General features: G+C 45.5%; 2 protein-coding genes and 1 long non-coding RNA gene across 4 annotated transcripts; 2 read left to right on the forward strand and 1 right to left on the reverse strand.

The window, feature by feature from the left end:
* Positions 1-1,944: 1,944 nt before the first annotated feature.
* Positions 1,945-24,682, reverse strand: LOC111067683 (cation-independent mannose-6-phosphate receptor). 2 transcript variants are annotated; one of them, XM_041593538.1, is made up of 17 exons: positions 24,164-24,528; positions 24,009-24,095; positions 23,501-23,717; positions 23,278-23,441; positions 22,931-23,214; positions 22,721-22,868; positions 22,536-22,657; positions 22,360-22,472; positions 14,772-15,229; positions 14,452-14,565; positions 8,539-8,685; positions 8,134-8,313; positions 7,935-8,061; positions 5,626-5,693; positions 2,559-2,844; positions 2,348-2,478; positions 1,945-2,267 (listed from the first exon to the last, which is right to left on the reverse strand). In XM_041593538.1, the coding sequence occupies exons 1-17, from the start codon at positions 24,200-24,202 to the stop codon at positions 2,187-2,189; spliced, it is 2,766 nt and encodes a 921-aa protein (XP_041449472.1). In that variant the 5' UTR covers positions 24,203-24,528; the 3' UTR covers positions 1,945-2,186. The 2 variants fall into 2 exon arrangements, with proteins under 2 accessions (XP_041449472.1, XP_041449471.1); XM_041593537.1 differs by lacking the exons at positions 1,945-2,267; positions 2,348-2,478; positions 2,559-2,844; positions 5,626-5,693; positions 7,935-8,061 and adding an exon at positions 24,582-24,682 and having other exon boundaries at positions 8,299-8,685; positions 24,164-24,221.
* LOC111067687 lies at positions 9,492-11,259 on the forward strand. The gene is made up of 3 exons (XR_002607136.2): positions 9,492-9,927; positions 10,068-10,326; positions 10,394-11,259. It is a non-coding gene; the product is annotated as an uncharacterized LOC111067687 (long non-coding RNA).
* LOC111067686 (integrator complex subunit 12) lies at positions 24,216-25,951 on the forward strand. The gene has a single exon (XM_022356941.2). It carries the CDS (start codon positions 24,808-24,810, stop codon positions 25,822-25,824), a length of 1,017 nt encoding a protein of 338 aa, XP_022212633.2. The 5' UTR covers positions 24,216-24,807; the 3' UTR covers positions 25,825-25,951.
* Positions 25,952-25,955: the final 4 nt, after the last annotated feature.

Genomic DNA, 25,955 nt, shown 5'->3' on the forward strand with positions numbered 1-25,955 from the left:
GTGCATATATGTGTATGAATCTGAATCTGAATATGAATCTGATTGTATATGGAAAATACACACACACACATACAACGTAAATAAAATATATTTTAAAAAATTAAAACAGTGTTTATTATCTCGAAAGCATGTATCGGGAGGTTTTCGAAACAGTTTCAGGTTTGGATCTTGTATAATTTGACCAAACAAGTCTTTCTACATTCGATGGATATTCTTTTGAATATTGCCTTGGACCAGTCTTCAGTTTAGTCTTCAGCCTCCCAAATTTCACTGATTAGAATTTGGAGGGATTCCTAAACCTAACTTATTCACTACTTAGTAGGTATAACAAGGCACGAAGCATAAACAATCCTCGTGAACAAGTGAGAAATTAAGTGACAAATTAAGCAAAGAAAATCTAATATATTTCTCAAAATTTTTAAAGAGCATTTACAAATTATTTGGCGCAGAAAACTCAGTACTTTTGATGGATTACGTCTACAATTTTACCTAATTCAGATCAGTACCAAGTAAGAACGAGAAGGAACGTGCGAGTCGTTTCTGGGGACACGACTCTACTTATACCCGTACTCAGTCAGTATATACATTTTTGAGCTTATGATTTTTTAAAATTTTAGAAAAAAAAAAAAAAATTTTACATTTTACATTTTGTTGCTACATCTGTTATCTACATCTACATATACAATGTCTATTCTACATCTAACATGTAGATTGTACATGTTCCATTCTTATTCTACATCTCCTTCGCTAGGGGTTGCTCGCGCACTGAACGCGGCAGAGTGTGCGAGCGAGAAGGAAACTGAGTTGCGTTGTTGTGGGCAGGAGGGGGCAGGGGAAGCAACAGAAAATTAATTTCTTCATTCTGGCTATAATTATGATCCGATCTTATTCAGATTCGGCAGTCTGGTAGATATGGTCATTCTCTACGATACTGCGCTTTTAGTTTTATCGTATCTTTAAAATTGTGGCTGCCACAGATTTCGTCCTTTGCGGGGGTGGAAGGGGGCGGGGCGAAATTTTGAAATACACTTGTACAAGTGTGATATCACATGAGTCTGGAAACCAAATTTGGTTGCCCTAGCTCTTATAGTCTTTGAGATCTAGGCGCTCAACAAGACGGACAGACAGACAGACGGACAGACAGACAGACGGACAGACGGACAGACAGACATGGCTATATCGACTCGGCTATTGATGCTGATCAAGAATATATATACTTTATGGGGTCGGAAACGTTTCCTTCTCTGCGTTACACACATCCACTTTTACCACAAATCTAATATACCCCTTAACTCTTTTTTGAGTACGGGTATAATAAAGAAATGTTTGAGTTGGAGGATTTTACTTGCCAAGCCAAAGAATAAATAATCTCTTAATATTTGTATGCTATCAGTAGATAATATTTTCAGTTAGGACCCACAAAGGTGGGTCACTTCACTTACCTGGTATACTACGCAGACAAAATCCAAAAAATATTTTTGTTTATATGTTATTAAATTTTCAATATATTTGTATACACATTCAAAGTTGTACAATTATTAAAATATTATCGACCTTAATCATTAAGAAAAACACATACAGAACAAATCAAAATAAAAAGTTTTGCCTACAAAATAAAAACATCGTTGCAGGGGAAGGAATACCTTTAACGTTACACAAAAACGGTGCAGACACACACCAAGTGGTTTAAGTACTCGTAAATGATCGCATAAAAGCAAAACTTGCTGCGAAAATACTATTCAAATTCATAAGCAATTGTCCCATGCTTCTCTTTGGGTTAACTACATATAGCTAAAGGGGTTTGGGGTTTTTGGATTGGGGGGATTCTTCTTTTTTATATGAAGTGTATATAAAATATATAATATATATATATATATATGTAGGTCCATTAATTTGTTGTCGTTGTAGCCTATGCGTATTGTACAATTTTATATATCAACATCCTTTAGCAGTTCTCTTCTCCTCACATCTTCACATGTTCAATCTTATTCAAGGTTTATCCCTACATTTCCTTACTACAGTTTTAGTTTCTTTTGTTTTTAGCTCACAATCAGTTCCGGTTTCAGTTATGTCTTTGGTGTTCAATTTTCTGCACTTTGGGCTGCTGCGTGGCTCCAAGTACACCTTCATTGTCTCTGCCACATTATCCACATTTAATGGCGAAGACGTGTTGCCATGGATGCCACCTAAAGCAGCATGTCATCATCGCTTTCGGTAAACTCGCCATTGGGCTCCAGCAGCAGATTGGCCTCCTCGTTCGACTGTACCTGCAGGCGACAGTGGGTTGGGGTGGGGTTGGCCATTAGCTCTTTGAGTGCTGCTGCCACAGCCATGGCCGTTCACTTACTCTGGAATATCTGACGGCGGAGTTGCTGCGCCGGAAGAGGCGACGCACGCGATGCCTTCGCGCCGGCGAAAAGGCAAACAGTCCCAGGCACGTCACACAGAATGTCACCGATAGAATGGCCGCCAGGATGGCTGTAAAAGGGAAACATAAGCGTTACAAGTGACGGATGCCAGGCGGTAGATCTGTTGGCCAGCAGTTGTGTTGCACTTACTGCCCACGGAGGCCGTTGGCCCGATGGGAGCAGCCGCCGGCTCGGGGCCAGCTGATGTTGTCGTTGTCGACGTGGCTGACGTGCCTGGTGGCGAGATGGCTGCTGCCTTGGTTGGCTTACCCGCTGGCGATGCTTGTGTCGTGGTGCTGGTGGTGCTGGTGCTACTGCTGGAGCTGCCACTGCTGCTGCTGCTGCCACCTCCGGCATCCTGCTGGGGCACACTGAGGGCCAGGAACTGGCAGATGCTCGGCGTGCGCTGTACATAAAGCAAATTGCATTGCTGGTCCTGCAAGGAAACGGATTCTTGTAATTAGAAACTTTCTTCATTAAGTGCAAAAGAAAATAAATAAATAAATTGATATGGGGAAAGGCATAAATTTCCAACTAAAATAGGAGTGAACGGCCCACCCTGGCGCAAATTTGTGGCGCAACAACTGCTCGCAACTTGTTTCCGGCCACCCAGGCAGGCCCTTCCTTCGTCCTTCGTTGCTCGTTGTTCGTTGTTCGGCGTTCGTCCTGTTGTAACACTTTCACCCAAAGACCATTTCCGTCGCGACCAGCGCTCCACCGGGCAGAATGAAACGGCAAATGTGCGCATAATTTAAAAACTTTCGCGGCCCGAAACTGCAGCTGCAACTGGCAACTGCAAGTGGCAAAAACGGCAGCCAGCCAACCAACCAGCCAACCAGCCAGCCAGCCAGCCAACAACTGGGGGAAACTTTCCCGTCACGGCGAGGCGCCGCGCCAGACACGAACATGTCCAGGAGGAGCAACACAGCTCCACTGCAGCCAGTGGGATAGAGCGAACGGATGGTGAAGCAGTGGAGCACAGGACCTCCCTCCAAACGACGACGCATTAAAAAGTTTGCAGCCATTTAAAATCCCATTTCATTGAATCGCTAATTTTCCTACAGCGTCGTCGCCATGTTGCCTCCTATTTTTAGTTGTTGCTGGCCAAAAGTTGTCGTTCATGGGATATACTCGTACATATCCTGTAGAGTGTTATTTTCCGCTCTACAGTTCAAGGATTAAAACGTGTTGGGCGTGTTCTTTTTGGGGTGATGTTTTCGCGTTGAGCTTGAGTTGAGTTTTAGTTTTTTTTTCCCCGTTTCCTTCGTTGAATGCTGGATGGACAGAAACCATCATCATGTTCTGCTTAACCTGTTGATTTAGTCCGATCAATTAGCCAGCATCCCAGTAAGCAACAAATAATATTCAAACAAAATTAGCACAGATTCAAACAGCAACAGACAGTGGATGTGGATGTGCCTGTGACTGTGCATCCCCCTCATTGACAGAGATTGCATTTGGGGGAGGGGGAGGGGAGCAGACACCCTCGCCCCGTTGGCAATTCGATTTTGAAATGTTTGTCAGAGGTGGCAAACAGCTTGCAGCTTGGTTTAAATTTGGGTCAATTGCCTGGGTGCCACAAATGCAAAATCGAAACCAAACAGAAGGCAGAGAGAGTGCCACCAGCCCAATCGATGGGTGGCCATGGGTAGCTCTGCAAACGAAATATAGAACAATCGACCTACAAAACACTCTGGCACTTTGGCACTCTGGAAGTCTGATAGTCTGGTAGTCTGGCATTCTGGCAAATGTTTTCAATCAGCACTGATTCCTCTGGTAATTTTTGGGGTAATGGACTACAAATGCGGTTAGATGATATGGGTTGAATGGGTGTACGGGTATACGGGTATCGTAAGCACTAATTGCAAAACATTTTTCGTGAAGCTGGCTATAATGCAACGCTGGAGCTGGGGCTGGGGCTCTTTGCCACTAATTGCGATGCATTGTGCCTGGCATGGGGGCGCATGCTACCTGCGGTTAATTGTCGTATAAGCAACGCAAACAAATATTAATTAGCTTAAAGAGAGAGAGAACTTTCAGAGCACACCCATAGTCCTATACCCATATACATATACATATACATATACATATGGGCATGCTAATGATGCTGAAGGTCCTGCCAGCAACAGCAACAGCAGCAGCACGACCACAGCAAAGTCAGAGTCATAGCCATAGCCATAGCCATGGTCATTAGTCAAAGTGCTGCAGGCGAATGCAACTTAATTATATTACAAGTAAGTACATAGTACATATATGTATGTATGTGTATGCACGTGCAGGAGAAAAGGTTGCAGCTTGGTTTGTAATTAAATTTCAAGCCCTGCCGACTTCTGTCTGTTGGCATCAGAATCATTTGCTAATAGCACACCAGAAGATCATCAGGAGGCCAGGAGGTCACAGCAGCATCCTCAGCAGCAGCAAAGCCAAGGCGAAGGCTGCCTGATCTGTTGGCCATCTGCATTTCAGACTGCTGCGATTGTTATGGAAACAAAGGCTTAGGCGGCAGCAACACCCGCCAAACAGGCGACCCAAAGAAACAATAGCCCCATCCGAGGCATTGGGGGTAAGAGCTATGTGAAAGCAATAGACAAGAGGAAAGACATGCAAAGCGAACCGCAAAAACAAAAAAGGGAAATGACATCGAGGCCGCAAAGCACAAAGCACAAAGCAGCACGGACTCCCACTGGAAACAATTCGAAAGGTGGGGGGACAAAAGGGACTGCAGCAGGAGCAAGGGTGTACCCAGGAGCAGCTGCAGGACCCTGGAGCCGCAGTACAAGCCTGAGCAGAAGCACGGCAAAGCCGATTGCCAAGTGGTAAGCATAACAAAGGACACCTGCCACGTTTTGCTTTCAACCCGGGACCCGCCTCTGTTGGTCCCTGGTTGCCTTTTTCCGCACACATATTTCTTACATTTTCACTTTGAAGCCCAAGTCCTTGCCTTGTGGCAAGACTTTGAGAAAAGAAGCACCAAGACACAGCACAAAAAAAAGAAAAGCACAGAGACTATATATATATATACATATATATACGCAAAGTGTACAGGATCTCCATCTTCCATTGTTGTTTGGGGCACCGCCCCGCGTTTTCTTTGATGCGCATTTGGCAGGGCTCGGAAAAGTATGCCACACTTTGTGTGTAATCCTTTGCGGAAGGCGAGGATAAGCCGCACAGATGTGTTGGTTGTTGTTGCTTTACCGGCTGAGCTTCTACTTACACTGGAGATGGTGCTGGAACTCTGCGTCTCGTTGCTGCATATCAAACGTATCTGGACATTCATCGTGCCTGAAAGTGTAGCAAGTAATGTGAATTAGTCGCTCGCCAAAGAAAGAATCAGTTTAATTAGTTCAAATGAAGCCACATTCACAGCAATCTTGACCCTAATAAAACGCAGACCGAACCCACAGCCAAATCCGAGCCCCGGTTCATTCTGTTTTAATTGGCCCAGACAGAAGGATATAGCCTGCCATCCACCGGACCACAAAACATCAACGCTGTATCCTTATCAAAATTTCAAATGATAGGAGAGTCTCAATAGTGGCTTTGGATGCGAATGGGGATGGGGATGGGCCTGGACACCGCAAAGTTATCGCATAAAAGCCAAAAATAATTATCACCACAGACACAGAAACAAAAGCTCTACGGTTCGGTTACGTTCCGGGTTGTGCTTTGGCCTCTGCTCCTCCTCCATCTGGAGGGTCAGGTCAGGCTGCCACTCTTGTCGGTCAAATGCTCAGCATGAAATGTGTTGTCTACGAGCCGCTGTGTGTGTGTGTGTGGAAAGGGATCCAGAGTCGCAAAGCCACACAAAATCTGCATGCCAACAACTCGATGGGATTTGGGCATTGTCTGTAAGCTGGCACACACTCCTCCGCAGCAATCCACAGGCACGGCACGGCACCCAATCCTCCGACTGTGCCGACTGTTTCCGAAACATTTCTGGTATCTGCTAACGCCTGTCACTGTGCGGCACATTAAAATTGTCTGATCGCTTGCAGATTGCGCATTGTGCTCCAACAATGGAATGGACAAAAAAAAAAAACAAAAACAAGCCAAACCCACACACACACATACAATTTCTGTGGCCAAAAGAGTTTTGAAATAATTTCATTTTATGCCCCAGGAGGAGGCAGGAGCCGAGGCAGAGACAGAGACAGGGCCAGAGAATGTGTCATAATTAAATCGTCGTCAGTTTTATTTGTCAAAACAAAAAGTTTTGCGTTTTAATGGCAAAGTTTTAAGTGCCATGCAATGGGTCGAATAAAAATCATTGTGCTCCATATATATGGCAGGCTCCAGGTCCCTGGAGGGGTAAGGAGTCCCACAACTGAACCACTCACCCACGTTTTGACTGTTTCTGTTTCCCACTCTCTGTCCTCCACTCTCCACTCTGCATGCATTAAATATTCATGCAGTAGTATCACATCATCACACACAAAAATAAAAAAAAAATCAGTAAAAACGGAAAACCCCCTGGAGAAACCCGAAAAAAATACAGAGATATTCTCAAGTGCAGCAAGTTTATTTTACCGCATTATCTCGTAGACAGTTTTTTCTCTTTTTTGCTCCATTTTCCACTTTTGTTACCCTTTCTTTTGGGTATTAGGATTTCAAACAGATGTTGACAATGCAGAAGATTAAGAGTTTTTTGCGTATGAGAAGGAATCAACAGTCACAAGGATATACCATCTATGGATGAAGCTCTGCTACAGAATGTAGGTTAATCCAGATCCAGAAAAATCTTACAAGTATTACTACCGGATGTAGCTTCCGTGGGACTCAACGCTCAAAAAGCAAATTTAAGATCAGTCAAAAAGGGATTTACATAAAGTCTCGATTGTTTTTTTTATATGTTTCTATCTCTATATCCAAATCAGATCCCTTTATAGCCGTCAGCATGGGTAGCATGGATCAGCAAGGGTATCTAAGCCTTCGGCACGCGTATGTGTCGCCTGCTTCCTTGTTTTATTTGTATAATTTCAAACATGCTGCTGCTTCCTTTTTATTTCCACCGCAGACAGACAAAAAGAATCTCAGTTAAAAGGCAAACAACTAGAAAAGAAGCAGCCCCGAAAAAAAAAGAGTCGCAGCTGCAAAAAACCCGCCGACCCGGCTCCAACATAGTGGTGGTGGTGGTGGAGGCACCAAAAAAAATACAAGCGACAAAAATGACGCGATAAAATGCCAGTAGGGAGAGGCGAAGGGATAAGCGCGAAGAAAGTGCATTGGGCTGTGCGCCAATTCTAATGCGATTTCCCCCACCGTTTTCACAGGCAAAAAAACAGCCCACGGAGCGGTGCATGTACGGGGACCCACGAAAAAGTTGCAAAGCAGACAAAGAAAGGCATACAAAATGGCGGCAATGCGCGTGTTGCGCCAGCGGAACGGGAAGCGGAAACGGAAACGGAAGCGACAAGCGACAACGTTCTCTCCAGCTCTCGGGTTCTCTTGAGCAAGAACAAAGTGCCAGGATATGTAAATCGAATTAAATCCGTTGACCCCCGCCTCCGGTAGACTTGGCCTCACCTTCCTTGCCACAATTAGGGGCATCGTGTGTGAAGAAAATGTTGACCAGCGCCTGGGAATAGTCCGTCATGGCCTTGCGATGCTGTCCGCATAGATCCAGCGACAGCTTGGTATTGTTGTAGTCCACCTGCAGGGCGGTAGGGTAGACATCGATTATGGCACAGGCACTTGAGACGACTTCTTATCATCATCCACTCACCTCGATCTTTCCGTCCTTGGTGAACGGTGCACTCTTGAAGTTGAATCGCTGACCAAGCTCGTCGTGCACCAGGTCGCAGGTCTCTGCACTGACAGTGCACTCGTGCGGCGGGCAAAAGACATTCGTCTCCCATTCAAAATCATAGGCACAGTCCTCAATCGAACGGAGCACGGGTTGCCCCTAAATGGCGGAGGAGGAGAAGGAGGAGTAAACAGTTGTCAGAAAGAAAGGTGAACGATAGCACAAGGACCAAGGGGGGGTAAATAAAAGCACTTTGCTAAAGAGCAGACACCATCGGACATGCCACAACTGGTGGGCAGCCGGACAGGCAGGCAGATGGCAGATCAAATGTCGATGCCAAATGGCGAAATGCCGCTCTCTGGACCAGTCCTTTGCGCTACTTACACGACCCGCACGCATATTGCAGTTAAACAGGATGCGTGTGGACAGCTCCGCCTTCTTGTCCGTGGGACAGGGGTCTCCCTTCACGTACAGCAGCTCGGCGGAGGTACGATTCACACGCGACAGCGAAACCAAAGGGAATCCGAGACTCTGTAAGAAGAAAGAGAGAGAGAGAGAGGGATGTAGAGCGGTTTAAAGTAAGCTGTGGCCGAATGAAATGTTTAACTTTGTGTCTGAGATTGCGGCAAATAACTTTGAAATCCCCTGTCTGAGCCGAGCACACGTTCACATACTTGTACGCTCCTCCACGTTGTTATCGTTGTGTCAGCGTTGTCCAGGCCAACCAGCAGAACATCACTTGGAGTGGAAAGTAAAGGAAAGGAAAGGCCGGACCTGCACATCGATGCGATTCGATGCGATGATAACTGGCTCCCAGCCATTGGACTGGTTGGGATGAGAGACAAGGCCGGACACACGGGTACAGCACACCGAAGAGCCAGCATTAAACGACAATTTAATGGATAGTTCAATGGCACAGCCAGGCGACAAAACGAAAGTAAACGCAACTGAAATCGACTATAATTAGGGAGAGCAATCGGGGCAATTCAAATTCAAATTCATCGATCCCGAGTGCAAAATAGTACCTACATAAAATCTATATAAAGTTAACTCCTCTCCCATTTCCGATATTAAATGGTACCGAAAATAATTTTCTAATATAATATAATTCCTACTTTAATATACTTTTTAAAACTGAAATATTTTTGAGATATTTTCGATTTTCTGCTCTTTGTACTGTAGAAAGATTTGCGACACAGATTTAATTAGAATATAGTGATACCTTTCACTGTCCAACTTTTTTTAAATAAGAAATTATAGCTTACATTTCCATTTAAATAATTTTGTGTAATGATTGAGAGACCAAGTCGCTCTCTCCCCAACTCTATTTAATCAATATTTAAAGTCATTCAGGAAGTTGTCGAGTCAGTCGAGTCTTCCGAGCAGTTTGTCGCCTGGACAGCTAGCTGTTGCTGTTGCATCGATGGGAGCACACTAACTGCCACTATTGGCAATCAGGCAGCTTAAACGCTGTCAGCCATCCAACTAGCCGGCCAGCGACGTGAGTTTAATGCGCAAAAAGCAGACGCAGAGTGGCAGTCAGAGGGTTGCAAGTACCAAATGGAACTGGGCGTACCATGGAGGCAGCAAATGGTAGCTGGGTTCCGGGAGCAGGAAGCCAGAGACAGGGACAGACACAGAGACCAGAGCCAGAGCCATGGCAAGTGCATTGGCGTTCGAGTGGCTGAAGATTTATGCTCGGGTCAACAGGGTCGATGGCGGCAAGCGTTGCACATGTTGTCGTCTCATCTTAAACGTATTAGCAAACGGAGGGTAAGAGCAGGGGTCGTCCGTCCCAGAGCCCCAGTTTCGATCTCATTTTGTATGCAGCACTGGCAATGTTTTAGCAGTTTGCTCTATTATTTATTGCTAACCGTTTCACTTGAAATTTTCCCTTTTTCGCCCACCCACAGCCACCGCTTGTGTGTGTTGGGGTAAATCCATTGGAAAATCAAAATCCAAGCTAATGCGCCATCAGCAAACATGCAGGACACAAGGACGACCATGGCTGACCTTCGGCAGGCAATCCTCATTAGCATTGAGTTTGGATTTGGCTCTGGATTTGGTCCGAGACACCGGGAGGACTTTTGTCTGGGGCGCCAGCTTACCGACTTAGAACAACACCCAACGACAGGCAGAGAGAGAGAGAGAGAGAGGCTGGGGTGCCGTGCCGTAAGTTTTACCCAGTAACTTGCTGTGCAAAATTTATTGAAAAACTTTCTTATCGCATTTGAACAAGCAACTAACTTCCTACTGGCATTCTATATATGTGTGTGTGTGTGTGTGTGTGCATCCGCCGGGGTATTTGTGATTATTTTTTTAAGTTTCGCACAACTTTTCTCTCTGGGAAAAAACAGTGGAAAAAGTAAATACAAGCGACGACTGGGGGCACAGGCCAAACCGAAAGTAACTTAATTGTTTGCAGATACAAATAAATGAGTTGGACAAAAAGAACACACACACACACGCACACACTCAGGGAGAGAAAACACGAAAAGGCCAAGGAAAACAAGAAGAAAATCTTGACTTGATTGTTGGAAAATCTCATCTGGGAAGGGGCAGCAGCAGCAGCAGGACTCAACAACAACGAAAGTTTAAGGAAAGAAATGGGCAAAAAGATTAAGAGAACTGTGCGGAAATCTCCAAAAGGATTTCAGGACACGAAATTTATTTAAGAACCTTGGACAGACAGAGACAGAGAGAGAGAGAGAGAAAGATCTCGTCTAATTGGTAGGGAAAAGGTGGCCCACTACCTGTGCCCTGCCGAGTCCTTGGTCTGCCTCTGCCATCACCATTGTTTGAGTGAAATAAAGTCCAGCTTCCAGAAGCTCTATTAGAATGAAATATACTCCATACCCATCGAATTTGTAAGAGGGAGCTGGACAAGGAGCTGCTTAAGTTCAAAAGCAATAAAGATTTGTGCAGGTTCAGCGTTTGAGGGCTGAGATTCCAGCCAGAATACCTCTTGGAGCTACAACAATAATAGGAATGGAAAGAGCCAACAGCACAACAATGAGCCGCATGAAGGGATGACACACAGGCCGCAGGACGAGCACTGGGATGGATAATAAGAGGGGCACAATGGCAGTAGCCGGAACCATGGCCCAGCATCACAATGTCAGCTCGGGGGGGGGGGTGGGGTGGTGGAACGCTCGTTCATGTCCCAAGGAATTCAGCTGTTTGCCCAACAATTTGATCAATTTCATTATTAATGCCATTTGATGGGAGTGAAGAACCCAGCCGACCACCGACCCAAGAATACCCAGAATGGCAACCAATTTGATGATTTTCTGGTTATTGTCGGAAGTGCAAAATGCAAATGTGTGCAGCCGTAGGACCCTGAGCAGGGGATGAGGCAGGATTGCCATGCCAGTCACATGGCCGTTGCCAAATTTGCACTGGCACAAGTCAAATGCTGCAACCAAGTTGACAATGGAGTCGCTGAATGCACAATGAATAGACTTCGATTCCAGCTACGACTCCAGACTCCCAACTTCACATCGATGCGATGCGACTGGCAATCCAAGGAAAAAATCAAACGTGTCGGGCCAAACACGGATCCGGGAGCATCCTCCAAGTCAAGCGCGTAAGACGACAAATGTCTACAGTGGAAAGACAATTTAAGGGGAATCTCAAAGGGATTCTACGCTACTTGAAGTCAAGTTGTTGTATAGTTTCGTAAGGAATACAGGAATATATTTTAAAATAGCCCGGAAATTCCATAAAATTAGAGCAACAATTCGATTTCAATCTACTTTTATCCATATAAAGGTTCTAATAAATATTTTAGCTGATTCCAAGTCCCGATTCCTAGATACTTTACACACGATTTTAGCTATGCTCTTTAGCATTAAACGGCTGTATCCCTGGCTGAATCTCCCTTCCGTTTACTGGGGTTACCACTGTACCAGCCAAAGCCCTGGGGATATGCAATGGCAGCACATTAAAATATGTGCATGCGATAAAGGCAAGCACAGAGTATGGTTTGTCAGCAACAGGGGAGGGGCGAGTGCACTGCCAGGAGGAATGGATGCCAATGGAGGCGACAACGTTCGACAACTGTCAATGAGTGGGCGTGGCAGGCAGCCAGAAGAGCGAGTCAGAGGGATGCCAAGCAATCAGCTCCAGGGGTTGAGTGAGGGTTGAGCAGGGCGGTTTTCGGGGGACGGTTCAAGTGCGCGTCAGCAGCTAGCAGCACATTTCCGTTTCCGCACACGAAATGCTCTGAAAACGGAGCATTTTCAAAATGCAAAACGTGGCGCAAAATGTCAACCGCGGTGAGGGGGGGAGGTGGGAGAGCCAGAGCAAGGGACTACGAAAAATACAAAAATAAAGCAATAGAAATTTTATAAAAATATATTTACCATGACTGCGTTACGAGTATATTTCTAGGCCAGCGGCATGCAAACAAAGCCGATGGCACTTAAAGCCTGCTTCCCATAGCCACAGAGGAACCATTCATCGCACCACCCCCGCCCTGGGGCACCACCCATCCGACCACTCATCCATCCAGACATCCCCTGATCTAACGGAAATGCTTTACAGAGCACGTCGCCGGTGAACCTTCGCCCCACCCACCCACACACACCCATAGACATTCGCATAAATACACACATGGGTGGCCGCATGGCCGCTAAAAGCTGTTTTTACAGATATTTTTGCACCACTCTTCTCCCACTGGAGCAGTTCCCAAACCCCCGCCTTTACAGGCACATTTTTCCAAATCCGTCCGTTCCGTCTCGTTACGTAGCGCGATGTTACGTTGCACTGACCTTACGTTATGCTGAAATATTTCACTCGCGTGCTGCCGAGCCCCAGACCCTAACCACAGACCCACTTAACTCTCACCATTACCAAGAAACACTGGGAGAAAAAGTAGATATAAGTACATATTTCAGATCTTCTTTAGAGTTAGTTCTTTATCTAAAAAATGAAATAAATAAAAATTCATAATCTATAATTTAGTCAGCATTTTCGCGCAGTGTATTGCTCCCAACTCAAGCGCGCATTGCCATTTGCAACGCGTACGTGCTTATTTTTTAGCAACTTGAACAATGTTTTTGCTCCCGGGAAATTTGTGCAGCTTGTGATAAAAGTTCAGACCGGAAGGTGTGAGCGCTGTGTGTGTGTGTGTGTGTGTGTGTGTGTTATGGTGCTACGTGGAGGCAGCAGCTAGAATGGTGAATGGAAAGCGAGGTCGGGCCAGCACCGGCATATGGCAAGTGAGCTAGAAAGATTGCCTCCACCTAGTGGCATGCATCCATTGTCGCATGCAATTATTGTGGCCATTGCAGTGGCATGTGGGGGCGGGGGAGTGGGAAATGGGGGGAAATGGAACATTATAATTCATTCCAACTTTCGCATCAAAAGCCAGCCAAAACCAGACTTCAGACCCCGAGGGTTAAGTGGCAGTGGGATTCTTTTCAACATTATAATCCGTACGTGTATGTGTGTATGTATGCATGGCATAGGTGTGTCAGAGGTCTTAACGTGTCTGTATGAATTATTGAGTGGGGGGGAGCCTGCAAATCCCCAGCAATTATCTCATTCATTTGCAAAGATTCAGGGCAGGGCCTGGGAATTAGGGATAACACCGATTGCTGACCATTTTGCGGCCTGGGTAGAAATCTCATTTCAAGCAAATTTCATAGCATACTTTTGTGGGCTTAAGTATTTAAGCACAGAAGGAACCCTAGGACCCCATACCATCCCATCCCATTCCCAAGTACCCATCACACCAGTCGGCCCGACAGTTGGACAGTTGGAACACTAGCCATGTGGCCAGCGATGCGAGAGCCGGCAGCCGAGAGCCGAGAGCCAAGAGTGGGATTTTTGGCATTAAACAACTTTTGGCTGCTGTCAACGGCAGACAGTCCGGAGTCCCTGTTCCTCTTAATGAAGCAAGCAAATCCAGTGGTCACTCCACTGGGGAATTGCGGATAAGGGCAGGCAGAGCCGAGGTTTGGGCTTCTTTTTTGGTAGGGTCTGGGGAGGTGTGGGGGAGCAAAGCTTAGCAATTAGATTGCTGCATATTTAATGCATGAATGGCGCCACAATTTTGCGGAGCATTTGACCAAACGACCAACGCCATTACATTGAGGCGTTTACGAGGCTCGGCTCCATTTTCGATCCAAAAGGTGGTGCAATTTACGACCGATCCCCAGGGTATACATCGGATACGTAAATGCATGGCTGGGCAAAGAGTTTTAAGCACATAAGCGGCTTTCTTTCACTCGTTCTTTCATTCTTTTACGTGGCCAACATCGTCGCTTTGTGTTAGCCTTTTGTGGTACTTACATGCTCCTCCTCGGGGGCACCGGAGGCCGCCACTTTGGCCATGCAGGCACCAGAGCCGCCGGCACAGCCTAATTGGTATTTCGGCACTAATGGGCGGCACACATTCAAAAAGAACTGCAAAGACAGCAGGACAGAGAGTTAGAGATGGAGAATTGAAGTGCTTGGAATGGAATTGGAGTGGGGGATGGGGATGGGGAGACTCAAAGTACGAGTACTCGTAAATGCTTGGCAAAGACAAAAGCCAGCAAATTACACTCCAGGTACAATGCAGGACATGGGGGAAATCAGGGAAACGACACTGCAGAACCTCGGGAACTCACCTTTGTCGTTTTGGGCACCAGGTGCTCCATGCTGGCCGGCAGGTCCACCCGTGCCTCGTAGTTGTCGCTGGCGCTAATCAAGGGCGTCAAGTCGATCAGCTCGTCCCCGCTGCTTCCAACGCCGTCGGTGGTGTGGTCCACATAGATGGTGGTCTTGCATTTAATCTGCTCCTGGCAGGCGTACGGTGTCTGATATTGGATCAACAGCTGACAATTGGAGTCCTCAATTATTTGCAGAGCATTGCCGTTTCCACCGCCGGCGGTGCCATTGTCCTTTGTGGCATTGTTCGCACAGACAAATTCGATTTTAGTCGACCAGAGCGACGTAGTGCCCGATCCAGTTGGACATTTGGCGCCATTCTCGTAGAGCAAATAGAGCGAGCCGCTCTGATTGAAGCGCAGATGCGAATTGACGTTGCCCAGGCTGATGGTCTCCGAATTCTGTTCGTAGCAGGCGCCTGCAAGTGGACAAGAAGTGTGCACGCATCAATTGAGTGTTCGGCCGTGACACAAAGCGTCAAAAAATCAAAAGGGAAAAAAACAACAGCCAAAGCCAAAGTTTGCAAAGGCAAACAGAGACTAGCGCGATTCCTGGCCAGGCCCAAAAGCCTCTGCTAAGAATTCGGCAGAATTTTGAACAGAACCAGGCTTAGGATGCAGAAGGAGACACAGCAGCAGGCTGCCATGGTCCATCAGTATCCATCAAAGGCGAAATTAATTGTTCTCGTTGTTTGTCCGCTTGGGAGACTGTTTTTTGCCAGGGGCCTCCCGCTAAGCAAAGGGGCAGAGGCAGAAGCAAAAGCTTTTAGAGACCATCCACAAGAGGAGCATTCTACTCTGCCGATTTAATTGCTGGAACATGGCTTAAAGTTATTTCAATGGGGCTAAAAAAAAAAAAGAACAATGCCACAACTCAATTTTATGGAATAAACAGTCGTCGTCCCTCCCTGCTTGGTGCTTTTTCCCTTTTCAATCTTCCATTTCACTTACGAAACCCGAACAGAACAATTTTGAGCAACGTCACTCACATTTTGCCAGATTTTGATTGAGAGCCCTCGAGCAGACAGCATTGTGATTGTGATTTGACTAGAGTATGGTAATTTCATTCATCCCTCTCTTGGTATATATGTATGTATGTATGTATGTATCTCCTACCTCTATACATACCCATGTCCATCTGCAATGTGGAACATTTTTATAGTTTATTGCAGACATTGGTGGACACTACCCCCACACCCCCCACATGACTCTCTAGGATCAAGAGCCATGACCAACAACAAGAAAATCAAAATCAAAATGTTGAAGAAGAGAAGAAAAAGACCAATTGAGGTGGTGGCTTTTTTTCAAATAGAAAAAGAAATCGACTGTCAACTAAATTGATAAATGACATTGTGGGTAACTGCGTGACAATATATGTACGCTCTGTATGGTCTGTACGGTCTGTACTGTCTGTATGTCAATGTCTGGGATGTCCCAGTGTAAACATCTATGGCAGCAGCAGGACCGCTCCTGTGAGTGTCCTGCGGAAGCTAGCAATTGAATTTAGCCGACCACAAGCAGCAACAGAAGACATCCTCTGAAGATTTATATGTATATGCTTTCAGCACTCAGAGAAATACTAACTAGAAATCAATTTTGGAATAATTATTTCTTATTTCTCTGTTTCCTTTCATTAAAATATTCTCAAAAACAAAAAATTATACTTGATTATAAATGGTTATGCACTGTTCCCTTTTAGCACTGCTTTTTTACTGTTTTTTAAGTATATTCCAGATCTTAAACCATTTTTTCTCAGTGTATACTACTTCAACCAGTGTCTACCTAAGGTGAAAATCATTTCCTTGTCAGGATTATCCAACGAGATTGACCTGATCACACACACCCACACAGACCCGGACACCCACACACTGGCATTAATTCAATCCCAATGCAATCTCCGTTCGAATAAGACTTTGGGGGGGACCTTGGGCCCACCAAAGCTCGCATTGTGGCCAAGAAACAAAAACATTGTTTAAATTCCTCACATTGCATGAAAGGGTTAAATATAAACGAGGCCCCTCGGAGGACTTGCGTGAAAGGGTTAAATATATATACATATATATTGTATTTTATAAGCGGGGTGGGGGACCCTTGAAGGAGTTGACTTTGTGGCATTGATAGGGCGGAGTGGAAATGTTTTCGGCAAAATATATTTCATGGCGCATATGCGGGCCCCAGGGCACGGTGCTTTGGCAGAGGCAGAGACCATTGCCAAAATGGCTAAGAAAACTCAAGCAAATTGAATTTCAATAGGAAAACAACCGTCAAGAAAGGTCCCAGGAATCCCTAAAAACATTGACCAGCAGCCGGCTACCAGGCAGCCGTCGGCAACAAAAAAACCGAAGAGAAAAGCGAGAAAAACAAATATAAAACGATTTAGTAGCTGCCTGATGCCACTTGGATGGCGCATCCTGGCCAAACAGCTGCCGGCAAGTGTTAGTTACGGTCGGGGGGGGCCAGCAGCAGCAGCAGTAGCATCAGGAGGGGGTTCTTGTTCTGGTCAGAATATGGTGTAGCTGCAAATTGAATCTGCCCCGACAGAAGCAGCAGCAGCAGTAGCAGTAACACAAATAACCAAAGGAAACCGAGGGCAGCACATAAAAAGGAGTAAAATACACAACACCAACAAAACGAAGCATAAAAACAGCAAATTGAAAATTATAAACATTGAAGCGTTGCATATTTGGAAAAGCAACAAAAACTTGCTTCTTGAGATGGTTGTCGTTGTAGAATTTTGATAAACTGCTGCTTAAGGGCTTGGTAGCTTTGATTAGAAGTCAGAAGCTCATTGAAGCAAGGGTGTTCAGCCCTTAGGGGGCAGACACCAAATTTGTGACCCTTTCTTACAGAGTGGCAAAAAAATTTACATAAATAAAAACCATTGCGTCTTTAGGTCTCCGGCTATGGAAAATTTTCAAGTAAAACATTGCAGATCATTGAAACTTCTCCTTCGGTTGTAATCAGTCATAATTTTAGTAATTGATTTACATTGATTTACTTACTGAGGGTTTGAACCCAATTTGGATTTGATCTACGTAAAGCAGAACTGAACGAGTAATTCGCAAAAAAAACAACGTGTGTATTTTACTTGTTACCTTTCATACCCGAGTATGGCTTGCTTGAGCATATTTATCAGTCTCTCTTTTACTCGAGCTTTCGCTTGCAAAAACAACAGCACAAAACATTGAAACCAAAATTTACCAACACATTTACAATGTGAATGTTCATTTGTGTGAGAGAGCGAGATAGCATCTTTAACTGCGTGTTGTGCGAATCCCGTTGTCGTTGAGTGGCGACACGAAAACAGACAGAAAGACACAGACAGATAGATATTGTCAACAAGTACATAATATGTAATACAATATATGTATGTATATATGCACGATGCTTGCCATAATGCAAGTCTTTCACTACACCTCAACATCAATTTTGATATGCGTTCTCACTGCCTAAGCTTGAAGTGCAGTGGAATAGCGTTTAAATATTAAAATACTCAAAATTGTATCCGCAACGCTGCTCCCAGCTTAACTGAAAAGCCAGCTGGACGCATATACTTCTCTCGCTCTGACTGCAGTCATTTCCCAAAGGGCCGTCTCTATATTTCCAGCTAGTCAGTTAGCAAAGTCGAATGTCATAGCACCATAAGCACTTAATATGTAATACAATATACTATATATGGGCTTTCCCTGACGAGGTCCACCCAGACCAATTAAATTAAATTAATTCTGTTGCGATAATTTACCCAATTGACATATAATTTCATTCACTTTAATGTAAAAACCTATTCAAATAAGCTAAAGTTCACTTGTTCGGTATATTTTGGTATTTTTTATATTTAATTATTTATTATTAACCTAGGAGTTTTTGTCTCGTGCGTCATATCCCGTGCGAAAACGGTTTTAAAATCTGGAAAGCGAATAGTTGCCCAAAAAAGGACCTTAGCACCAGTTATAGGGCTAGTCGAGAGGTGTGTCATAGTGGTAAAACAATTTTGAAAATCCGTCGTATTTTAACCTGTAAATACTGTCCTATTCGCCTTCAGAGAAATAAGCAAAAGTTCACGTTTTTGGTATTTTTTGGTATTTTTATAGACATGTGTTCTTTGACTATTATCTCCTAGGAAAACGATGATTCTTGATAAAAGTTTCTCCTTGAAGTCTTTCATAGTGAACTACCTACAAAAATGATCAGAACATTTGTCCAACCTCGGCTAATAGTATATTTTTAGGCCTTTATTATCGCGAAATTTGGTAACGTCTCGCCAGTAACGTTCGTCAGATGCCTCCGTGTACTTATACATATAAAAATAACAGAAGTTTTTTACATTAAATAACATTGAAAATTAACACTACATATTTCACCAAAAATTTGTATACTGTAGACCTACCAAATTCGCATTGATTTGACATTTTGACTATATTTTTTAACATTTTGTCGTACGAATGTAACGTATCGCCAGATGGGAACTGCCCATATGCACGTCATATTAATGCTTACCATATGGCAAGTATTCTACTACACTTCAATACCAATTTGCGTTTTAATATGCGTTCTCACTGCCTAAGCTTGAAATGCTGTGGAATAAATATAAAAATACTCATTGACGCACGTTTCGATAGCTTACGCGATGAACATCACCACGGCTTAGAAACAGCAACAGTGTTGCAATTGACAACTTCGATACCAAGTGACGTCTTATTTCATTTCATTTTTTGCGCCTGCTACAGCGGCAACTGCACAGCGTTTTCATACAAAAATTCGGAACATATTTCAGAACTTTTTCATCGAGTTTATGGTGCACTATATAACCGATTTCTGTTTACTAAAAACAAACCTAAACTGTTTTTTCCCCAAAATATTTTTTCACAACCAGTTCTAAAAAAAATAACATTTTCCCGATGTGGGCGCCGCCGCCACATCCTAAACTGCCGCCGGACCAGCAGCGGAATGTTTCGTCCCCAGCGCTGCCACCGCATCTGAACAAAGCGGGTAAGTGCATGCTGTTCCTATTAAATGATAAAAAATCGTTAGCTAAGCAACCAACAACCGCAATCCACAGATTTTAAGAAGCCAGAGACCGCCATCCTCCACGGAGAACGTATGGCGCTCGACTTTCGCTCAATGGAACGGTAACAGCAAACCATCTTTTTCGCAGACGGAAACCGCGAAGCCCTTAGGGCTGCAAAAAGCCCATCTGTCAGCTCTTCCTCAATGGAGCAGCCAGTTGACTAGACCCACCAAAAACGATGGCGAAAACAAATCAGTCGGGGATCAATTCGTGGTGAAAAAGTCGACCACAGTAGAACCACCAAAAAGGGCATATAAGCGACGTTATACAACGTATACGCGACCAGAAGATTTATCGAAATTGAGCACCAAAGAAAAATATCTGAGCGTGGAGCCCGTGAAGAGAGTCCGACGACCTACGATCGTCAAGAAGCCCAAGGATAATTTAACAGCGGAGCAAAAGCGACTGGCCGCCGATGCTGCTTATTGGGAGAAGGATCTATGCCGTCTTACACCCGCGGAGGGTGGCCAGGGCACGTTCCTACGTGTTTTGAACCTGGCCAACATCCAACAGTTGGCAGCATTCAGAAAGCTACGCTCAAAACGCTTGAATCGCTATACGATCGATGTCCACTTTTAAGTTTTCTTTTTAAGAAATTTAATTTCAATGTTAGACAATAAATACAAGCACCTTTCGTAAACAAACATAATTACTGCCGTTATTTAGACGGCAATCCAACCACCACAAAGTCCTAGATATGATGGCAAATAATTGCAAATTTACTTAGACATATAGACAGATGGAAAAGCGTAAAATTGATATTGACAGGACGGGCTGGGGTTGGGACTGGGGCTGCTGCACATGTGTCATGTCAACGTGATATCTGTAGCATCGGGTTACGTGTTGCAACAGCAGCGCACGCATAACCCCAGAGCGAACGCAGGTCCACTCAAAAATACAATTTGCTGGGGTTGCGCGCCATAAATAAATAGAAATGTAGAATGTAGGAAAATTACACAAAATGACAGTGCAACGCATGCTGCATAAGCAATTAACAGCAGTTGGAGGCGTGGATTCTATGTGGCAGGATTAGGTAGGAAGCTTTTGGGTTGCGGGGGGCGGGGGGCGTGGCCATAATTCAGTTGCAGGCAGAGAGCCAGGGCCAGGGCCACTGCCACTGCCAAATGCGTTCAAATATTGAATTCCACTATGTAAACCAGGAGATTTAAATGGAGAGGAGTGGCAGGAGGCAGCGCAATATGCTGTCTGCGCGTGTCAGATGGGCGCCAAACAGCGAACTTGCAACGCGTATCCACGTATCTCTGTGTGTGTGTTTACAAACGTTCTGCTGCCATGTACCGAGCCCCACATTTGTGTGTGTGTGTGAGTGTCTGTTATTTGCCTAACAAATGAAAATTTCATGTATGCAGCCATGGCCTCCTGGACATCAGTTTTGGCAAAAGGGAGCGCACACTTATTTATTTGTTTAGGCGAAGGTCCCAGCAGTGGGCCACTGGTATCTGCTGTGTGCCTCTAACTCGCGAGTTGCGAGCTGCGAGCTGCGCGCCCCACTCCGCAGTACAGAGAGCCAGCGAACCAAAAAGGATATGCGTCTGCAGTCAACTATGAATGCAGGACAACACACAGACGCTGCGTGACGTGCGCTTGCCGCGTTTGCCATGCCAACAGGCCATGCCACATCACGAAAAGTTGTTATTTGCAATACGGCGGCAACGTATGGCCCTCATGTGGCTGCAGGTTATACAAAGGATAATAAAATACGGGAACAAATAGGGAAGAGATTGTGATACGTGGGGCAGTACAGTAAATCCAATAGTTGGAAAAAGGATTGATATGAAAGAACCAAGGAAAATATTCATATTTGATCAAGGGATTGACAACTTTAAGGGCACCAGAGTCCACTTTAAATAGCGCACATAAACAGCCACTTAAATACTTTACGTATTATTGAAAAATACGCAATATAAATAAAATTTCCAGTGGGATTCATAAACGGAACGGACTGGGTAGGTGGAGCCACACGCACACGCAGCACCGTAAATTATGTAAATATATGAATATATAATACATGAAAAAAAAACACAAACCTAAATATCATCATCATCATATCCGTCCCCCCAGCTCACTTACACAACAGCAAAACATATAACTATATAGATATGTATGTTTGTCCGCTAAGGGCCCCCCACATACACACATATATCCACGCATGAGCGGACTAATGCAAAACGGATAAAAATGGCCAACACTTGACCACCGCTACCGAACCCATCTCTGTCTTTTTTTTTTCACCGTATGTGGGATAGGTTGCCAAGACGATTATTGCTTCCAAAGGCTACTCGAGCGAAAGGGCCATAAAAGGTCATTAATCCGAAAGTGTTGTAAGCGTTTTAAAGCCAGCTTTTTTTTCCTAAATTAAACTCTGGAAAACATTTTAGAAACAATTCTTTCAGGCTGAACCCATTTTCGGTTGCACTTTGCACCTTAATTAATATTTCAGAACACAAATTGCCGACTTACCGCCATTTTCCTGGCAGGGATTTCCTGCACTGGCGCACACGGCTACCGTGTAGTTGCGACCATCTTTGGACAAGTGATGCGCTGGCTGGCTACTAAGCGAACTGAGGTCCAAGCTATTGCAGAACGAGAGTGGTTTGTTAGGTTTGAACATTATGATTATAATTCGGCGCACTCACAGCTCATTTGTGGAGGTAAGTGCCGTGCAGGGCTTGAGATCATTGCAGGCCAGCGGCGTTACAAAATTGAACTGGTACGTGCACTCATCCGCTCCGAGGCCCGCGAACTCAGGATGCGCATTCTGCAAGGAAAAAACAATGGTTAGTTCTTCTCCAAGACGTTGCAAAATGTTGTGGGCACACACCATTACGGTCTTGTCACAGCTAAAGTAAATGACACTGGTGTAATTCACGCTGGAATTCCGAGCACACGGCGTCGGCGACTCGTGCCGCAGCAGGAGCTGTCCGTTCTCCACAACTGGATGCGACTGCACAGTGCCGTAATTGATGAATCTACAAAAAGTGCATAGCTTTAGCTTTGGATAGTCATTATTTAATTAGCAAAGAGCACCCACCGCTCTGAGTTATTTGTGGCTTGGAGAGAGTAGAGGCATATGCTGCTGCCAGGCGGACACATGCTATTCTCGCCATAAAGCACGGGCTTGCACACGTTAATCAGAAACACAGAGCCCTGCCGATTGCTGGTCCTATAATTGGTGTCGCTCAAGGGCAGCAGATCGAATGTTCCATCCGTTTTGGTGTCCCTCACGCTGCAGCTGTTCGACTGCACCGCATCCGGAATGGGCAGGCAGGCCAGCGGCGTCTCGTAGGTAATGTAAAAGGAACAGGCATCGTTGGCCTACGAGGGAAAACATGAAAATCAGTAAACACTTGACTCCAATAATCTCTATAATTTCCTTACATATCGCGTAATATGCAGGGGACTGGCATCCAAGGTGTAATCGCAGCTGAGGATCACATGAAGCTGATAGTTTGGTTTTTCTGCAGTACCATTTTCGCATTTGGCACCGCTTAAATATTCAAAGTACATTTTGCCTTTCGAGTAGTGCAGCTCGTGTTGGCGTCCTGGGGAAAGATTGGATTTAATTTGGATTCATTTAAGATAACTCATTGCACCGGCTTACCCAGCACATACTCCTTGTCCTGTTTCCTGAGACAGGCCGCCACATTGCTCTCCCCATTGCACGTCTTGGTGAGATTGCCGCACACATTAAACTCGAATTTGTCATCCCCATTGCCTGCACTCGTCACCACATGTGCGAGGTCCGAGTGGAGGGCACTAAAGTCGAATGTATTGCCATAAATGGGTTCCTTGAGCTTGCATTCTGTGGTGGAAAAGTTCTGCAAGAAATGTGCAAATGTTATTTTAGCCATTAACAGAGTTATAACAGTTCCAGCAACAGTTGGAGCTGTTATCGCGTCTATTGCGACTTGATTGATTCCTAATTGGCCAAGAAACAAAGACTGGCACAGAGAGATAAAGCTATGCACTGGCCCTCCCTCCCCATGTCTTGTTTCTTGGCTATAAAAAAAGGGGCAACAAGTGCGCAATCACAGCTGTTTGGGGCGCCACAAACCAGGGCAAACAAATGCAGCGCACCAAGCCAACATCAAGCTAATAACCAAACATACCAGCTGATTGGCCGTAGAACCACCGCATTGGAAGAGTAGGAGAAGGGAAACCACAACTATAGATGGAAAGCCGCAACGCAGTTTTATCTGTAAGAGATAGCGAAAATTACCCTGCAGATGTGTCACCAGCTAGTAGTCATGTAAATATCACTCACCCGCCGCTTCGGCGTATCCTGAGCCGCGTCACAGTACATTTTCGTCAACTGCCAGGGCCTAAACGAAATTACAGAAGTTAGTGAAGGTGTTTGAGGAGCTCTACAGCAGGTCGTTGTTTCTGCACTGGGATCTATTAGTAATGCCCCGAAAAGATTAACACTTTTGCACACAAAGCAATTTGATCAGCCCGGCCTTATCACTACGTTCGTCTTGTTAACTGTTTATTTTGACAGAGAGCCGCCCGCGAGCGAGCGAGTGTTATTGTTGCGCCTCTCTTCGATTTTTCAACGGACTCGAGAGAGAAATTTGGATGTTCGGGCTGTTCCAGAGCAGGGGGCTGCACTGAGACGCAATAGCACGACTCGATTCACACGGAGCGTATATGGCAAACAATGGCACACTATTAGGGCGAAATACCTGGTTATTTTCGGCTTAATTATATTGGCAGCAGAGCTAGCGCCGAATCGAACTGTTATTTTGTGTGCGAGGTGTGTGTGTGTGTGGGTGAATAGCAACGGCCTGGAAGAAGAAGCACTACCCGGAGCAGAGACGACAACCCTGGTCGCAAAACAGCTGTTGCGCTTGCAAAGAAGTTCTTGAATTATTACAATTTCATTTAAGAAGATTCAAGTAATCACTTGCAATGGCTGCCAATATAGCCGCAGCGGTTGCGGTGCCCCAGGAAGTCGATCCCGTGCTGAAGAAAGCCATCAAGCTGCTGCACTCCAGCAATTCGACGTCTGCAGCCGAACTTCGCCTGTTGCTGGACGAGGCACTGAGGGCGAGGTACGGCCCGGAGAAGAGCATAACGCACAACATGACCCAGCGCATGATGGACGATGAGATGAGTTTTCCCGGTCGTGCGCCCACCCCGCCGCAGCCCATCAACACGGATGAGATCATCAATCTGACCAATTCGCCGGACAAGGATCCCTCGGACTCCGTGGACACCATTATCGATTCGGACGAGTGCCTCAGTGCGGCGGGCATTGTCAACACGGGCGACACTGGCGATTTTGGCGATTTGAATTGCTGTGTCTGCGGCGAGATGATGTTCACGGCCACCAACCGGTTGGTTGAGTGCTCCAAATGCGGGGCGATGTACCATCAGGAGTGCCACAAGCCGCCCATCACCAAGGAGGAGGCGGCCGACGATCAGGAGCAGACCTGGCAATGCGACACCTGTTGTAACAAGCCCACAAGCAGTCGGTCAGTGGTCCCTGCGGCGGCGGCGACGTCACTCCCGCCATCAATCTTCATAGCCGACGATCCAATGCCGCTGGCAGCCAGCAAGACGAGCAAAACCGCATCGGGCGCATCCTCACGATCCTCGACATCCTCCAACTCGTCCTCGCCCTTCTACAGGCCAGAGCCGAGCAGCTCGACCAATGCGAGCAGCAGCAGTAGCAGCAAACAAGGTCACAAGTCATCATCATCGTCCTCCTCCAAGTCGCACAAAGAGGAGCGAGCCAGCAAGTCGGTGGTGGCCCCCTCATTGACGGCCATTAGTGGTGTGGAGAAGCATGCCAGTGGGCCCTCCTCATCTACATCGCGACGGAGCAGCTCGAACACGAAATCCAGTTCGAGCAAGAGCAGCTCCTCCTCCAAGCACCACGAAAGCAACAGCGGCAGCGGCAGCAAGCGAAGATCAAAGCAATGACGAAACTACTACTATTGAATGGTTCTCCCCACACCCATTCAATAGTCCATGATTTACATTCATTTAGTTTTAGGCTAACACATAGATAACATAAGTAACAAATTTAAATACGAATTCCTGGAAAATATTTA

Source organism: Drosophila obscura, unplaced genomic scaffold, assembly GCF_018151105.1.
Source record: "Drosophila obscura isolate BZ-5 IFL unplaced genomic scaffold, ASM1815110v1 contig_192, whole genome shotgun sequence".
In the NCBI taxonomy this organism is placed as follows: Eukaryota; Metazoa; Arthropoda; class Insecta; order Diptera; family Drosophilidae; genus Drosophila; species Drosophila obscura.